Source organism: Narcine bancroftii, chromosome 1, assembly GCF_036971445.1.
Source record: "Narcine bancroftii isolate sNarBan1 chromosome 1, sNarBan1.hap1, whole genome shotgun sequence".
Taxonomy (NCBI): Eukaryota; Metazoa; Chordata; class Chondrichthyes; order Torpediniformes; family Narcinidae; genus Narcine; species Narcine bancroftii.
In genome coordinates, this window is record NC_091469.1 from 159362157 (window position 1) to 159378307 (window position 16151).

Genomic DNA, 16151 nt, shown 5'->3' on the forward strand with positions numbered 1-16151 from the left:
TTTTTAAAGTGGATACATATTAAAAAATTTACACGTTTGTGGGGAGAGTTGTGAGTCGGGGACTATCTGTCCTGTGTACAGTTTTGGGAACTTATTTGAGAAAGGACATGCTGGCACTGGAGAGGGTTCAGACCAGATTTACTAGAATGATACCAGGAATGAAAGGGTTAGCAAATGAGGAGCGTTTGTCAGCTCTTGGACGGCACTCGTTGAAGTACAGAAGGAGGAGCGGGAATTCATAGACATCTTGAATGCGCAAAGGCCTGAACAGAGTAGATGTGCAAAGAGTGTTTCCCATCTTCGGGCGTCCAAGACAAGAGGCCACAACTTCAGGATAAAAGGGCGACAATTTAAAACTGAGATGCGGAGAAATGTCTTTAGACAGAGGGTCACGAGTCTGTGGAAATTGTTGCCACAGGCAGCTGTGGAAGTGAGGTCGTTGGGTGTATTTAAAGTGATTATTCAGGGCATCAAGGGTTACGGGGAGAAGGCCAGGGAGTGGGGCTGAGTGATAAGGATCAGCTCATGATTAAATGGCAGAGCAGCCCCGAGGGGCCGATTGGCCTACTTCTGCTCTTATAGCTTGTGTGACAAATGTCAATTGCTGCAACAACATGGCCTTTTGTTCCTTCTGGGGGTTCGGGCTTCGATGTTCCAAGTGCTATCTCAGCTTGTTCCTGGCAGACCCTCTCTCTCTTCTGACTTCCTCTTAAAACAGTTTCACAGCTTAAATTAGCTTCCACATCCTGTGTGTTTCTAAATGCAATTCTGCTTTTAAACATAATTGGGTGCATTTAAGGCAGAGATGGACAGGTTCTTGATTCGCCCGGGCATTAAAGGTTATGGGGATAAGGACGGGCAGAGCGGAGAAAGTCGGGCAGTGGGGAGAAGGCTGGGCAGTGGGGAGAAGGCTGGGCAGTGGGGAGAAGGCTGGGCAGTGGGGAGAAGGTCAGGCAGTGGGGAGAAGGCTGGGCAGTGGGGAGAAGGTCAGGCAGTGGGGAGAAGGCCGGGCAGTGGGGAGAGGGCAGTGGGGAGAAGGTCAGGCAGTGGGGAGAAGGCCGGGCAGTGGGGAGAAGGCAGTGGGGAGAAGGTCGGGCAGTGGGGAGAAAGTCGGGCAGTGGAGAGAAGGCTGGGCAGTGGGGAGAAGGCAGTGGGGAGAAGGTCAGGCAGTGGGGAGAAGGCTGGGCAGTGGGGAGAAGGTCAGGCAGTGGGGAGAAGGCCGGGCAGTGGGGAGAAGGCAGTGGGGAGAAGGCCGTGGGATTGGGAGAAGACCGAGCAGTGGGGCTTAGTGGGAGAATGGATCAGCTCATGATTGAATGGTGGGGCAGAATTGATGGGCTGAATTTCTCTATTACATCTTATTCATTGGACTATGGATGAGATGACCAACTTGCCTGCCCGTAAAAGAACCTCTCTCACTGCATCTCAGTACAGGTGAGAATAAACCTGAACTTTGGTGCATTCCTTGCCAGGAGCTTTGTTTGCAGGTCATGGAATGATGGGCTTTCTGGCCAAGTTTGCAGATGATACAAAGGTCGGTGGAGGAGCTGGCAGTGTTGGGGAAGCAGGGAGGCTGCAGAAGGACTGGGACAGAGGAGAATGGGCAGAGATGTCAGAAAGTGCCCAGTCATGAAAAAATAAATGAGCAGACTATTGTATAAATGGGGAAAAAATGGAAGATACTCAAATGCAGAGAGACTGGGAGTCCTCGTGCAGTATCATCTGAAGGTGAACTTGCAGGTTGAGGCGTTGGTGAAGAAGGCCAATGCGATGCTGGCATTCATTTCAAGAGGAATCAAATACAAGAGCAGGGATGTGATGTTGAGGTTTATAAGGCCCTGAAGAGACCTCACTTGGAGAATTGTGAGCAGTTTTAGGCTCCTCATTTAAGAACGGAGGTGCTGACATTGTAGAGAATTCAGGGGAGGTTCAGAAGGATGATTCCAGGAATGAAAGGGTTACAATTTGAGGAACGTTTGACAGTTCTTGGTCTGTACTCATTGGAATTACGAACAATGTGGGGGTGGGAGGGGGAGTCTCATTGAAACATTTCAAATGTTGAAAGGCATGGATAGAGTTGATGTAGAAAGGTTGTTTCCCACAGTGGGAGAGTCTAGGACAAGAGGGCACAACTTCAGGATTGAAGGGTGTCCGCTGAGAACAGAGACGCGTAAGAATTTCTTCAGCCAGAGGGTGATGAATCTGTGGAATTTATTGCCCCAGGTGGTTGGGGAGGCCAGGTCATTGGGTGTATTTAAGGAAGAAATTGAATCGATCTTGATTAGCCAGGGCGTCAAAGGTTATGGGGAGATGGCGGGAAGTGGGGCTGAGTGGAAAAATGGATCAGCTCATGATTAAATGGCCTATTTCTGCTCATCTCTTAAGATCATATAAGTGACCTTATTCCTCAAAGTACCCCCTCACATTCATTTCATGGGTGGTTAGTAATTTATTTATTTTTAATAGACATACACACAGTCACAGGCCATTTCGGCCCACGAGTCCATGCCACCTAATTTACACCCAATTACCCTTCACCCCTGGTACATTTTGAATGCTGGAAGGAAACTGGAGTCCCCGGTGAAAACCCAAGCAAACACGGGGAGAGCGTACAAATCCCTTGAATTGTGCTAATCTCTACCTCAACCATTTTTCTTGGTTCATCAACTTTTCCATGAAAGGCTGTTGAAGGAGACATCAGGAGGTAAAACAGTGGGAAAGTCGGGTGGAGATTTGACAGGTGGATCCACTAAGGTGCACCGTTATGCATTTCTGGAAGTCGGATCATGGTCTGGTATGGGGGCACCAATACCTCTGAGCAGAAAACCCCACCAAAGATCGTGGACCCAGCCCATCACAGGCCAAACCATCCCCACTCACTTCAAAATCTACAGGGAACGCTTCCGTCAGAGAGGAGCAGCAGTCATCGAGGGACCACACCACCCAGCACATGCTCTGTTCTCTCTGCTGCCATCAGGAAAGAGGTCTCAATGCCACAAGTCCTGCTCCACCAGGTTCAGGAACAGCTGCTCCCCCTCCACCATCAGACTCCTCAACCACAAACTCAATCAGAGGGAAAACACAAAAGTGCAGACACCGCAGTTGAAGTAAAATCCCGATGCTGGAGAAACTCAGCTGGTCAAAGAGTCTCCTTTCTATGGCAAAGATAAGTCTCGTCAAGTCAAGATTATTGTTGTCTGATTGTACAAGTAGAACCTAACTTTTTACTTCCTCGATAAAGATAAATGAATATTGTTTTGTCTAAGTGAGAATCTCGGATGGTCAGCGTGATCAGTTCCTTTGGTCGTTTAGCATTCTCACTGCCCGTGGCAAGAAGCTGTTCCTCAGCCTGGTGGTTCTGGCTCTGATCCTCCTGTATCTCTTCCCTGATAGGAACAGCTGAAAGATGCTGTGTGCAGGGTGGAAGGGGTTCTCAATGATTTCATGCACCCACTTCAAACAACAATCCCAGTAGATCACGTCAGTGTAGGGTGGGGAAGGAAACTCCACTGATCCTCTCTGCCACAATTATGATAACGTGGATTGACCTCTGTTCCATTTCTCTGCAGCAACTGTACCCCATTGTGATGCAGCTGGACAGGACACCCTCGATAGAGCTCCTGTAGAAGGTTGACATAATGGTGGACGGTAGCCTTGCCCACTTCAGTCTTCTCAGGAAGTGCAGTCACTGTTGTACCTTCCTGAACACATGAGTAGATGATGAGTGTCCACGGTAGGAAATGAAAAAACATTTGCAGCCACATCTATTTTTGACAGTGGGAAAATAAGAAGTATTTTGCTGAGAGAAGTCGACACTGAAACTTTGGTGATGAGCTCTCAGTGGGTCTGTCTCTGCGGGGTCCTGCTGTCGATCTCCGTCCAGGGTTACAGTAGGTCTTTTTCTGTACCGTCTCTGTTAACGTTGCGGTTTGGACTTTGGATAATTCCATGGTGGGGGAAAAGCTTTGACGGGCAAACCAGGGTTAGGAGGGTGGCCCTGCTTTGGTCGTGCTATAATGTCATGAACGTTACGAAATTCGTTGTATTGCAACAGCATTAGTTGCACATATTGCTACAAATTAAATTTAAACAATAAATAAATTAGTGGACAAGAGGAGAAAGTGAGGCTGTGTCTGTGGATCATCGTCTGTTCAGAAATCTGATGGCGGAGGGGAAGAAGCTGTTTCTGTACCACTGGGTGTTCGTCTTCAGGCTTCCTGCCTTGATCCTCCCTGGTCATGGGGAAGGCTTTTGGCTACAGCGCATTGAATTAATGTTTCCAATGTTTCCAGATGCAGTGAAAAGCTTTTATTTACGTGCTATCCATTGACATAGCTCAGCAGGTCATGCAAGAATAAAATAAAATTATCGTATATACTTGTGTAATGGTCCACATTTTTGTTCCAAATTTTCAGATCAAATTGGGGGGGGGGGGTCAACCTTTACGTGGCTCATACATATTTGAATGTGGTAGGTACCTGTGTCATTCAAAGCCTCCTGCTGTTGGTCCCCATCCAGAGGTACAGTAGATGTTTTCTGTTGACCTTCCTGCCTCATTTTTTCTCATCATCTCTGCTCATCTTACGGTGCGGACATTGGGACATTTCACAGTGGATGGGGGGTGGTAGAAAAGCTTTCACAGGAAAACCAATGGGGCAGAAAACACTGTTTAGCTCATTTCCATCTCCATGGCAGCAGAGACCTACCTGTGGGAGCTCGATAGCCGGGACAGGGTCATTAGCCTGCATTTGGAGTGTCAGGGCTCGTATGGGAAGGTGGTCAGGAGCCCGGATGGCTGGGCAGTTGGGTTGTCGGAAGCTCGGATGGATTGGAGGTCAGGAGCTCGGATGTGCGGCCAGATGGGGTGTTGGGAACTCGGATGGGCAGGTGGTCTGGAGCTCGAATGGCCAGGCAGTCGGGGCGTCGTGAACTCGGATGGGTGTGCAGTTGGTATGTAGGGAGCTCGGATGGGTCACAGATCAGGAGCTCAGACGGGTGGGCAGTTGGTATGTAGAAAGCTCGAATGGGCAGGTAGTTGAGGCGAAAAATAAAAGGGTGAAAAGGCATGATTTCTGGGCCAGAAAAGTGGGGGGGGGGGTTGGGGCTCGACTATCACACTGTATCACGTGTCTCTACGGTAGATTGATCATCTGGCATGGTGCTCATTGGAGATTGGAAGGTGGAGGGGATCTTACAGAAACACAGAAAAGTGGCTGCTGGTGACCGTGGTCAAGGGTCAAGGGTTAGGTAAATTCTTGGCGAATTGCCATGCCTTTTCTGGGTTTGTTAAAAACTTTCCCTCCCCCCACCCCCCCCCCCACCCCCGCAGCATCACTTTCAGGGTGTCCGGGTTCTCCGCACGCACTCAGATCCTTTCTGCTTTATCAGCCTTTTGGCTGGTTCAAGCACCTTCCTGGACTTCAGGATGCTGCACTAATGTCGGGGTAGAAGGAAACCTTCTATTTCCATCGGGCATCCCCTCCTTCTTTTTTTTAAAAAACTTTATTTAAAATTTTATGACATGAATAAAATAAAAATTACATTTAAAGAAATAATAAAAAATAAGATAATAAAAATTAGAATACTACATCACTAAACTACACAAATTAACCCCCCCAATAATTATAACACAACATTAATCGTCTAATTTAAAATTAGTCCAACCCTCCCCCCAAATAAAGAGTGAAGAATTAATTAACAATGTTGCAAATAAAATAGAAAAAACCCCACTTACAAAAAAAAGGATAAAACTTAACAATAAAAAAAATTACTAACAACAAAAAAAATATCAATACTAAAATAATACCCTTAAACATATATTTAAATCAAACATAATACATGTATTTAACAAATGAAATCCACTTTAAAACTAAGTTCAAATATTAAAATCATATATCAACCACATATCTGTTATTCAAAAAAATCATAATTAATAATACATAAATACAGAATTTCCATTAATACCAAGTTTCCTTTATAATTCATCAAGAGAACAAAAACATCCCTTAGAAAAACAATAAGATAAACTTTTTATTCCCTTCCCCTCCCCTTATATAAAAAAAAGAAAAAAAAAAGAAAAAAGTTCAAACTCTTATAAAATTCTCCATATTCTTCATTTATATCATCTTCAAAATTCTCTATCGAAATTAACTTAATTTTATTAAACTCTTCTCCCTCAATGTATTTGTACTTAATTTTCTTCTTTTTCTTCCTATCACCTTTCCCCTCATCTTCCTCTTCATCTAATTCAACGTCCTCAATTTTTGACTTATTATCTTCTGTGACATCATCCTCTTAAAAAAGAAAGAAAAAAGAGAAACCCCCCCCAAAAAAAGAGAAAAAAAAGGAGAGAAAAAACCTCCGAATTCCCTCTCAATTACAATCAGAAAACAAAAAGAGTTAAAAAAAATTATTTATTTTAAGAAAATAATAAAAAAAACCTTCACTTCTTAACCCAAAAATTAAAAAGAAAAAAAAACAGGTCAGAGGTCACGACTACCTCCTCCTGTTTAAACCGCCCAAAGCGGTAACTCCCCCAAAATATTGGGTGTGAGATAACTCCCAGGTAGCTGATGACTTCTGGAAACTAGTGCCCACCCAGTTCCCTCTCCCAATGCCCATTTCATTAAACTATCATCATTATTTAAACTATTTAAACTCTTCTCAAAAAAAAGATAAAAGATTTATTTTTTAAAATCAACGTTACCACTTCAGTCACCATTGCTTCCATTTCTTTTAAAAATCTGGATCCAACCTTACATCTCTACTCTCTTTGGAGACCTTGAAGGACTACATCGTTCCTGAAACTGCATGATTGGTAGAGACTAAACAAAGTCCATAACCCCTTTAGGATTGTCAAAGAACTTTGGCTAATTTCCATCCTAAAAAATCTTCAGTTCCGCAGGATACATGAATGTTGCCTTATGTCTTTTTTTCCACAACCGTTCTTTCACAGAATTAAATTCACGTCGTTGAAACATAATTTCTTGACTCAAATCTTGATAGAAGAAAACAGGATTATTCTGAACCATCAAAGGAGATCTATTTTGCTGGGCATTTCTAATAGCCGTACGTAAAATTGTCTCTCTGTCACAATAGTTTAAACAACAGATCAGAACAGCTCTTGGATTCTGTCCTGAAAAAGATTTTCTTCTTAAAACTCTATGAGCACGTTCCAGTATTAAACCTTCAGGGAATTTATCCTGTCCTAACACTCGTCTTGGATCTGGTCCTTCTATGCCTTCTGGCAAACCAACAATTTTCACGTTGTTCCGTCTAGATTGATTCTCAAAATAATCAACCTTTTTTGCTAAATTTTTATTTTGGATCTGCAATGTTTCAATTATTCTATTTTCATCTTGCAGTTGATCCTGTGCATCGACTAAACCTTGATCACACATTTCAAATCTTTCAATGGTTTCAAGCTTAAAAGCTCCATTAATGACTTCCGCCATCGCATTAATCTTGGAAATAAACAGGTTCACAAAATTAGCTAAGTGACTCGATATAGAATATATCTTATCTTCAAGATCCTTAACAGACATTTCAACAGAAGTAGATTCAGCCATAATGGGGTCTTGCTGTTCCTTAGAGACCACGGGATCTTCTGTCTCTTCCCTTAATTTAGTATCTTTTCTAGCAGTTTGACTTCGTATAAAAATCCATCTCAAAGTCCCCCCAGCAATGCCAGGAGACTGAAGATCAGGATTATCTTTAAGCCAAATCTCTTTAATCATCTTCACTGAATCGATGTCTGGAAAATCCGTTGTAATTGAGGATGCATTTTGCAGCGCCACCACTGTAGCAGTCGAATGACAGCTCTTTAACTCTCCAGCTGGTGGCGCCCCAGCTGATTCAACTGTCAAAGTCTCAGTAACAGCACTCACAGTGGCCGTTGTGTGAAATACTGGCACCCGGCCAGCTCTTTGTTCTGAAAGCTGTTGAGTGAGACCTTCAGAGAGCCTCATCGGCTTAAAATGAAGCTTCAATGCCGAACTCTGCACATTTTCTTCTGGATCCATTCTATGCTGAGTCCTGGCTTCTTGTAAACAAGTAGGCTCAGACAATTTCAGAAAATGTAGTTTTTTAACAGTCTGTTGATGTTTTCTTTTACCCTTTTTTTTTGCATATGAACCATTAGGTATTAATTCAGCACCTCTTATTATTTATAAACTTTTAAAAGAACTTTAACGGGCACTTAAAGACAAAACAATAAATCAGAGTCAGGAGAAGTCTGGAAGGTACGTCTGTTCCCTACGCCATCTTGCCATGCCCCCCAAGGCATCCCCTCCTTCTTGTTCCAGCTGCCACTGCTCCCAATATTTTCCCAATATTTTTTCTCTGTCTTGGTAGCGATTTACCCAAATGCAGCACCTCGCCCTTCTGCCGGTTCCACTGCATCTGCCGTTCCTTAGCCCAGTTCCTCATCTGGTCCAGGTCCCAGTACAAACCTTCTTCTCTGTCCACCACCGCACAGATGTCCATGTTATCAGCCCATGTTCCTTCCCACAAATATCCCCATTCAAATCATTTATGTATATTTGATAAAGGGTCCCAGTCCCAGACCCTGAAGCCCTCCACTGATCACGGTCCTCCAGTCTCTTCAGCCACTCTCTGACTCCAGTCCCTCAGTTAATTTATTCAGCCAACTTGCTAGTTGATTTCCTACTTCATGTGTATTAACTTCCCAGACTAGCCGACCATGACAGGAGTTTTTTAAATTATAAATTTAGACATATAACATGGTAACAGGCCCTTTCAGTCCACGAACCCATGCCACCCAATTACACCCAATTAACCTACAACCCCCCCCCCCCCCCCCACTCCAGTAAGTTTCTAACAATGGAAGGAAACTGGAATCCCTGGAAAAAACACATACAGACACAGGGAGAACGTGCAAACTCCTTACAAACAGTGCAGGTTTGGACCCTGGTTCCGATCACTAGTGCAGTAGCATTGTGCCAACCTTGCCTCCCTTAGCAAGCACTTTTCTCAAATCCAGATAACTCATGTTAAATGCCTTGTCCTTATCCACCCTCTTTGTCCCTCCAGTGTCCCCAAACGAAACACTGACTGACCATTTCTCCCTGTGGATGCTGTCTGACCCGTTGTGACCCCCATCAGTTCTCTCTCTGCCTATCAGATGCACAGCGATCGTATCTGCTTCCCCTCCCTCTCCTTTGGGACACATTCCAGGCACCTCCAACTGTGCAGGAAACATTCTCGCTTCGTACATCCTTCAACTCTCTCTGTAAACCTGTAACTACTAATCAGGTTCAAGTCCATGATCACAGGGACCTTGGGTTTCAAATCCATACATCCCTCAAGGTCACCAACCAGGTTAAGATGATTAAGAAGGCCTATGGGATGCTGGACTTCATTAATAGGGGGATGGAGTTCAGGCATCGAGAGGTCATGTTCTCTCTGGTGAGATCACACTGTGTTCAGTTCTGGTCACCTCATGCAGAGTAGATTGGCCAGGGTATTGCCTGGATTGGGAAACAAGTCTTATGAGGCAAGGTTAGCAGAACTAGGAGTTTTCTCTTTGGAGTGTAGAAGGATGAAAAGAGACAATAGAGGTCGACAAGATTCTGAGAGGCAGAGACAAGGTGAACAACCAGGATCTGTTTCTCATGGCAGGAACAGCAAACACCTCAGGACATGTGTACAAAGTGAAGGGAGGGAAGTTTAGGGGAGACGTCAGGGGTAGGTTTTTGCACAGAGAGTTGTGAGTACCTGCAATGCCTTGCTAGGGATGTTGGTGGAGGCTGAAACATTGAGGGCATTTAAGAAACTCTTAGACAGGCACATGGATGGGAGAAAAAGAGAGGGTTACGGTGTAGGGAGGGTTTAGTACTATTTTTAAAGAATATCTGAGTCAGCTCAACATTGAGGGCTGAAGGGTCATACTGTGCTGTAGGGTTCCATGTTCTATTGCCTGACTCTACATATACAACCTAACAAAACAGCACTTCTCTGAAGCACGATGGTGTACCCACATACACACTCTCAGGTGCACAAACATATTTAATCATATCTCTCAATAAAGATATCATTAAAAATAATATATACAGATAAATATTTTGGGATGACTTATCTGGTAACAGGATCTTCTTTGGCCTGGCTTCGCGGACGAAGATTTATGGAGGGGGTAAATGTCCACGTCAGCTGGAGGCTCGTTTGTGGCTGACAAGTCCGATGCGGGACAGGCAGACACGGTTGCAGCGGTTGCAGGGGAAAATTGGTTGGTTGGGGTTGGGTGTTGGGTTTTTTCTCCTTTGCCTTTTGTCAGTGAGGTGGGCTTTGCGGTCTTCTTCAAAGGACGTTGCTGCCCACCAAACTGTGAGGCGCCAAGATGCACGGTTTGAGGCGATATCAGCCCACTGGCAGTGGTCAATGTGGCAGGCACCAAGAGATTTCTTTAGGCAGTCCTTGTACCTTTTCTTTGGTGCACCTCTGTCACGGTGGCCAGTGGAGAGCTCGCCATATAACACGATCTTGGGAAGGCGATGGTCTTCCATTCTGGAGACGTGACCCACCCAGCGCAGTTGGGTCTTCAGCAGCGTGGATTCGATGCTTGCGGACTCTGCCAGCTCGAGTACTTCGATGTTGGTGATGAAGTCGCTCCAATGAATGTTGAGGATGGAGCGGAGACAACGCTGGTGGAAGCGTTCTAGGAGTCATAGGTGATGCCGGTAGAGGACCCATGATTCGGAGCCAAACAGGAGTGTGGGTATGACAACGGCTCTGTATACGCTTATCTTTGTGAGGTTTTTCAGTTGGTTGTTTTTCCAGACTCTTTTGTGTAGTCTTCCAAAGGCGCTATTTGCCTTGGCGAGTCTGTTGTCTATCTCGTTGTCGATCCTTGCATCCGATGAAATGGTGCAGCCGAGATAGGTAAACTGGTTAACCGTTTTGAGTTTTGTGTGCCCGATGGAGATGTGGGGGGGGGCTGGTAGTCATGGTGGGGAGCTGACTGATGAAGGACCTCAGTTTTCTTCAGGCTGACTTCCGGGCCAAACATTTTGGCAGTTTCCACAAAACAGGACGTCAAGCGCTGAAGAGCTGGCTCTGAATGGGCAACTAAAGCGGCATCGTCTGCAAAGAGTAGTTCACGGACAAGTTTCTCTTGTGTCTTGGTGTGAGCTTGCAGGCGCCTCAGATTGAAGAGACTGCCATCCGTGCGGTACCGGATGTAAACAGCATCTTCATTGTTGAGGTCTTTCATGGCTTGGTTCAGCATCATGCTGAAGAAGATTGAAAAGAGGGTTGGTGCACAGGATACTGTGCATCAATCCCACAGCCTGTGGGAAGAAGCTATTTCGCAGCTGACGGCCCTGATTTCAATGCTCCTGTACCTCCTTCCTGATGGCCGTGGGTCAAAGACACTGTGCCCTGGATGGAAAGGGTCTCCCATAATTCTTAGAGCCTTATTGAGTCAATGCTCTCAGTAGATGACATCAGTAGAGGAAAGGGAGACCCCAGTGATCTTCTCAGCCGGTTTAGACTAAGACCAGAAGATATTGGAGCAGAAATAGGCCATTTGGCCCATCAAGTCTGCTCCACCATTCCATCCTGAGCTGATCCATTCTCCAACTCAGCCCAACTCCCCTGACTTGCCCTGATATCCTGACTATTCATATACATAGATTTCAGATTTATGGTACGTGACATCACATACAAATCTGAGATATGTTTTACTGCAGGCGAGGCAAATTTTGACTTATTGATAATGCAAAACAAAACTGTACACAGTGAACACATGTAAACAAATAAAGAAATATAAAGCAAACTGACTGTGCAAAACAGAGGGAATAAAAATATCTATCAAATACAAACGTAAGAGTCCTTAAATGAGTCCCTGATTGAATTGTCATTGAGGAGACTGATGGTGGAGGGGTTGCAGCTGTTCCTGAACGTGATGTGAATCTTTTGGCACTGAGACCTCTTTCCTGATGGCAGCAGCGACAACAGAGCATTTGCTGGGTGGTGTGAATCCTTGATGATTGCTGCTGTCCTCCAACGGCAATGTTCCCTGTAGAGGTCCTTAATGAGGGGGAGGGTTTTGCCAGTGACTTCCTGGGCTGTGGCCACTACCTTTTGGAAGGCTTTAAGCTCGTGGGTATTGGTGGCACCCCACCAGACTGTGATACAGACGGTCAGCACACTTTCCACCACACGTCTGAAGAATTTTTCCAGGAATTCTTTTTTTAAAAAAATGTTTTATTTTTCACACTATAAACCATACTGACCAAAATACATACAGACATTTTTCTCTTGAATATATAGTGTCATGTTCTCCCCTTTTTCCCCCCTCCCTTCCCTCCCTCCCTCACCCCCCCTCCCCATTTATTCAAAGTTCAATCTATATGATTCATTAAAACCGTTAAACAATGGCATCACTTAATAAAATAAACAAGAAATTTGTGTCTTCTACTTTTATATATTTCGTTGTCTTCTCCTTCAGTCATTTTAGGGGGTGGGGGTCCGCGGTAGGCCCTCTCTGTTGTATACGGTTCATGTATGGTTCCCATATTTGTTCGAATACTGTGATGTTATTTCTTAAATTGTATGTTATTTTTTCCAATAGAATACATTTATTCATTTCTATGTACCATTGCTGTACTCTCAGGTTGTCTTCTAATTTCCAGGTTGATAAATACATTTTTTTGCTACAGCTAAGGCTATCATAATAAATTTTTCAGGATTTCTTTTTTTTTAAACTTTATTTAAAATTTTATGACATGAATAAAATAAAAATTACATTTAAAGAAATAATAAAAAATAAGATAATAAAAATTAGAATACTACATCATTAAACTACACAAATTAACCCCCCCCCAATAATTATAACACAACATTAATCATCTAATTTAAAATTAGTCCAACCCTCCCCCCCAAAATAATTAATTAACAATGTTGTAAATAAAATAGAAAAAACCCCACTTACAAAAAAAAGGATGAAACTTAACAATAAAAAAAATTACTAACAACAAAAAAAATATCAATACTAAAATAATACCCTTAAACATATATTTAAATCAAACATAATACATGTATTTAACAAATGAAATCCACTTTAAAACTAAGTTCAAATATTAATATCATATATCAACCACATATCTGTTATATTAAAAAAATCATAATTAATAATACATAAATACAAAATTTCCATTAATACCGTTTCCTTTATAATTCATCGAGAGAACAAAAACATCCCTTAGAAAAACAATCAGATAAACTTTTTATTCCCTTCAAACTCTTATAAAATTCTCCATATTCTTCATTTATAACATCTTCAAAATTCTCTATCGAAATTAACTTAATTTTATTAAACTCTTCTCCCTCAATGTATTTGTACTTGGTTTTCTTCTTTTTCTTATCACTCTTCCCCTCATCTTCCTCTTCATCTAATTCAACGTCCTCAATTTTTGACTTATTATCTTCTGTGACATCATCCTCTTAAAAAAGAGAGAAAAAAGAGAAAACCCGCCCCCCCAAAAAAAGAGGAAAAAAAAGGAGAGAAAAAAAAGCTCCTAATTCCCTCTCAATTACAATCAGAAAACAAAAAGAGTTAAAAAAAATTATTTATTTTTAAAAAATAATTAAAAAAAACCTTCACTTCTTAACCCGAAAATTAAAAAGAAAAAAAAAACAGGTCGGAGGTCACGACTACCTCCTCCTGTTTAAACCGCCCAAAGCGGTAACTCCCCCAAAATATTGGGTGTGAGATAACTCCCAGGTAGCTGATGACTTCTGGAAACTAGTGCCCACCCAGTTCCCTCTCCCAACGCCCATTTCATTAAACTATCATCATTATTTAAACTATTTAAACTCTTCTCAAAAAAAAGATAAAAGATTTATTTTTTTAAATCAACGTAACCACTTCGGTCACCATTGCTTCCATTTCTTTTAAAAAACTGGATCCCACCTTACATCTCTACTTTCTTTGGAGACCTTGAAGGACTACATCGTTCCTGAAACTGCATGATTAGTAGAGACTGAGCAAAGTCCATAACCTCTTTAGGATTGTCAAAGAACTTTGGCTAATTTCCATCCTAAAAAATCTTCAGTTCCGCAGGATACCTGATTTTGCCTTATGTCTTTTTTTCCACAACCGTTCTTTCACAGAATTAAATTCGCGTTGTTGAAACATAATTTCTTGACTCAAATCTTGATAGAAGAAAACAGGATTATTCTGAACCATCAAAGGAGATCTATTTTGCTGGGCATTTCTAATAGCCGTACGTAGAATTGTCTCTCTGTCACAATAGTTTAAACAACAGATCAAAACAGCTCTTGGATTCTGTCCTGAAAAAGATTTTCTTCTTAAAACTCTATAAGCACGTTCCAGTATTAAACGTTAAGGGAATTTATCCTGTCCTAACACTCGTGGAATCCATTCAGTAAAAAATTTTGTTGGATCTGGTCCTTCTATGCCTTCTGGCAAACCAACAATTTTCACGTTGTTCCATCTAGATTAATTCTCCAAATAATCAACCTTTTTTGCTAAATTTTTATTTTGGATCTGCAATGTTTCAATTATTCTATTTTCATCTTGCAGTTGATCCTGTGCATCGACTAAACCTTGATCACACATTTCAAATCTTTCAATGGTTTCAAGCTTAAAAGCTCCATTAATGACTTCCGCCATCGCATTAATCTTGGAAATAAACAGGTTCACAAAATTAGCTAAGTGACTCGATACAGAATATATCTTATCTTCAAGATCCTTAACAGACATTTCAACAGAAGTAGATTCAGCCATAATGGGGTCTTGCTGTTCCTTAGAGACCACGGGATCTTCTGTCTCTTCCCTTAATTTAGTATCTTTTCTAGCAGTTTGACTTCGTATAAAAATCCCTCTCAAAGTCCCCCCAGCAATGCCAGGAGACTGAAGATCAGGATTATCTTTAAGCCAAACCTCTTTAATCATCTTCACTGAATCGATGTCTGGAAAATCCGTTGTAATTGAGGATGCATTTTGCAGCGCCACCACTGTAGCAGTCGAATGACAGCTCTTTAACTCTCCAGCTGGTGGCGCCCCAGCTGACTCAACTGTCAAAGTCTCAGTAACAGCACTCACAGTGGCCATTGTGTGAAATACTGGCACCCGGCCAGCTCTTTGTTCTGAAAGCTGCTGAGTGCGACCTTCAGAGAGCCTTACCGGTATAAAACGGAGTTTCAATGCCGAATTCTGTACGTCTTCTTCTGGATCCATTCTACGCTGAGTCCTGGCTTCTTGTAAACAAGTAGTCTCAGACAATTTCGGAAAATGTAGTTTTTTAACAGTCTGTTGATGTTTTCTTTTACCTTTTTTTTTGCATATAAACCATTAGGTATTAATCCAGCACCTCTTATTATTTATAAACTTTTAAAAGAACTTTAACGGGCACTTAAAGACAAAACAATAAATCAGAGTCAGGAGAGGGCTGGAAGGCATGTCTGTTCCCTACGCCATCTTGCTATGCCCCTCAAATTTTTCATGATTTCTGATGTCAATCCAAACTTCTGCAAACTCCTGAGGAAGTAGAGGTGCTGATGTTCTTTCTTCATGATCAGTCGATTATTTAAGGCAGAGAGTCAATCAATCTTTGCCTTAAATACACCTAACGACCTGGCCTCCACAGCCTCCCATGGTAGCAATTCCAGACGTCACCAAGTTTTGGTAAAGAAATTCCTCTGAATCTCTGTTTTAAATGGGTCCCGTCAATCCTGAAGTTGTGTCCTGTTGTCCTAGACGCCTCTGCCATGTGAACTAACTTTCCCGCAGCTAAAAGCTCAGCAGGTCAAACAGTGAATTTATGGTGCAAATATAAAGATATAGAAACTACGTTTCAGGCTTGAGATTTTCATCAAGGCATGAGCAAAATGTCAGCAGGTGCTTGAACCAAATGGTGGGGGAGGGGTAGGGGGGGAGCAGAGTCCCACAGACAGGAGGTAATAGGTGACTAAGGGAGGGAGCACTGCAGCAAACAGGGGGCGGGGGGATGGCTCTGTGAATGGAGAAGGAATGGGGTGGAGAGATGGGGGGATGGGGCAGCAGGAGGCACAGAGTCCCACAGGCAAGAGGTAAAAGGTGGCTAAGGGAGGGAGGCACAGCAGCAAACAGGAGGAGCGGGATGACTGTGAATGGAGAGGGAAGGGGAAGA

At 42.9% G+C, this 16151-nt stretch overlaps 1 protein-coding gene across 2 annotated transcripts in view; it reads left to right on the forward strand.

Annotated features, from left to right (window-relative positions):
* The first annotated feature begins 3764 nt into the window (after positions 1–3764).
* The window catches only part of LOC138765566 (uncharacterized), a 39798-nt gene continuing 27411 nt past the window's right edge, over positions 3765–16151 (forward strand). For both annotated transcript variants that reach the window (XM_069942591.1, XM_069942592.1), the window contains exon 1: positions 3765–3890. In XM_069942591.1, coding sequence (XP_069798692.1) covers positions 3830–3890 — 61 coding nt within the window. In that variant the 5' untranslated portion in view covers positions 3765–3829. The remainder of the gene's footprint in view (positions 3891–16151) is intronic.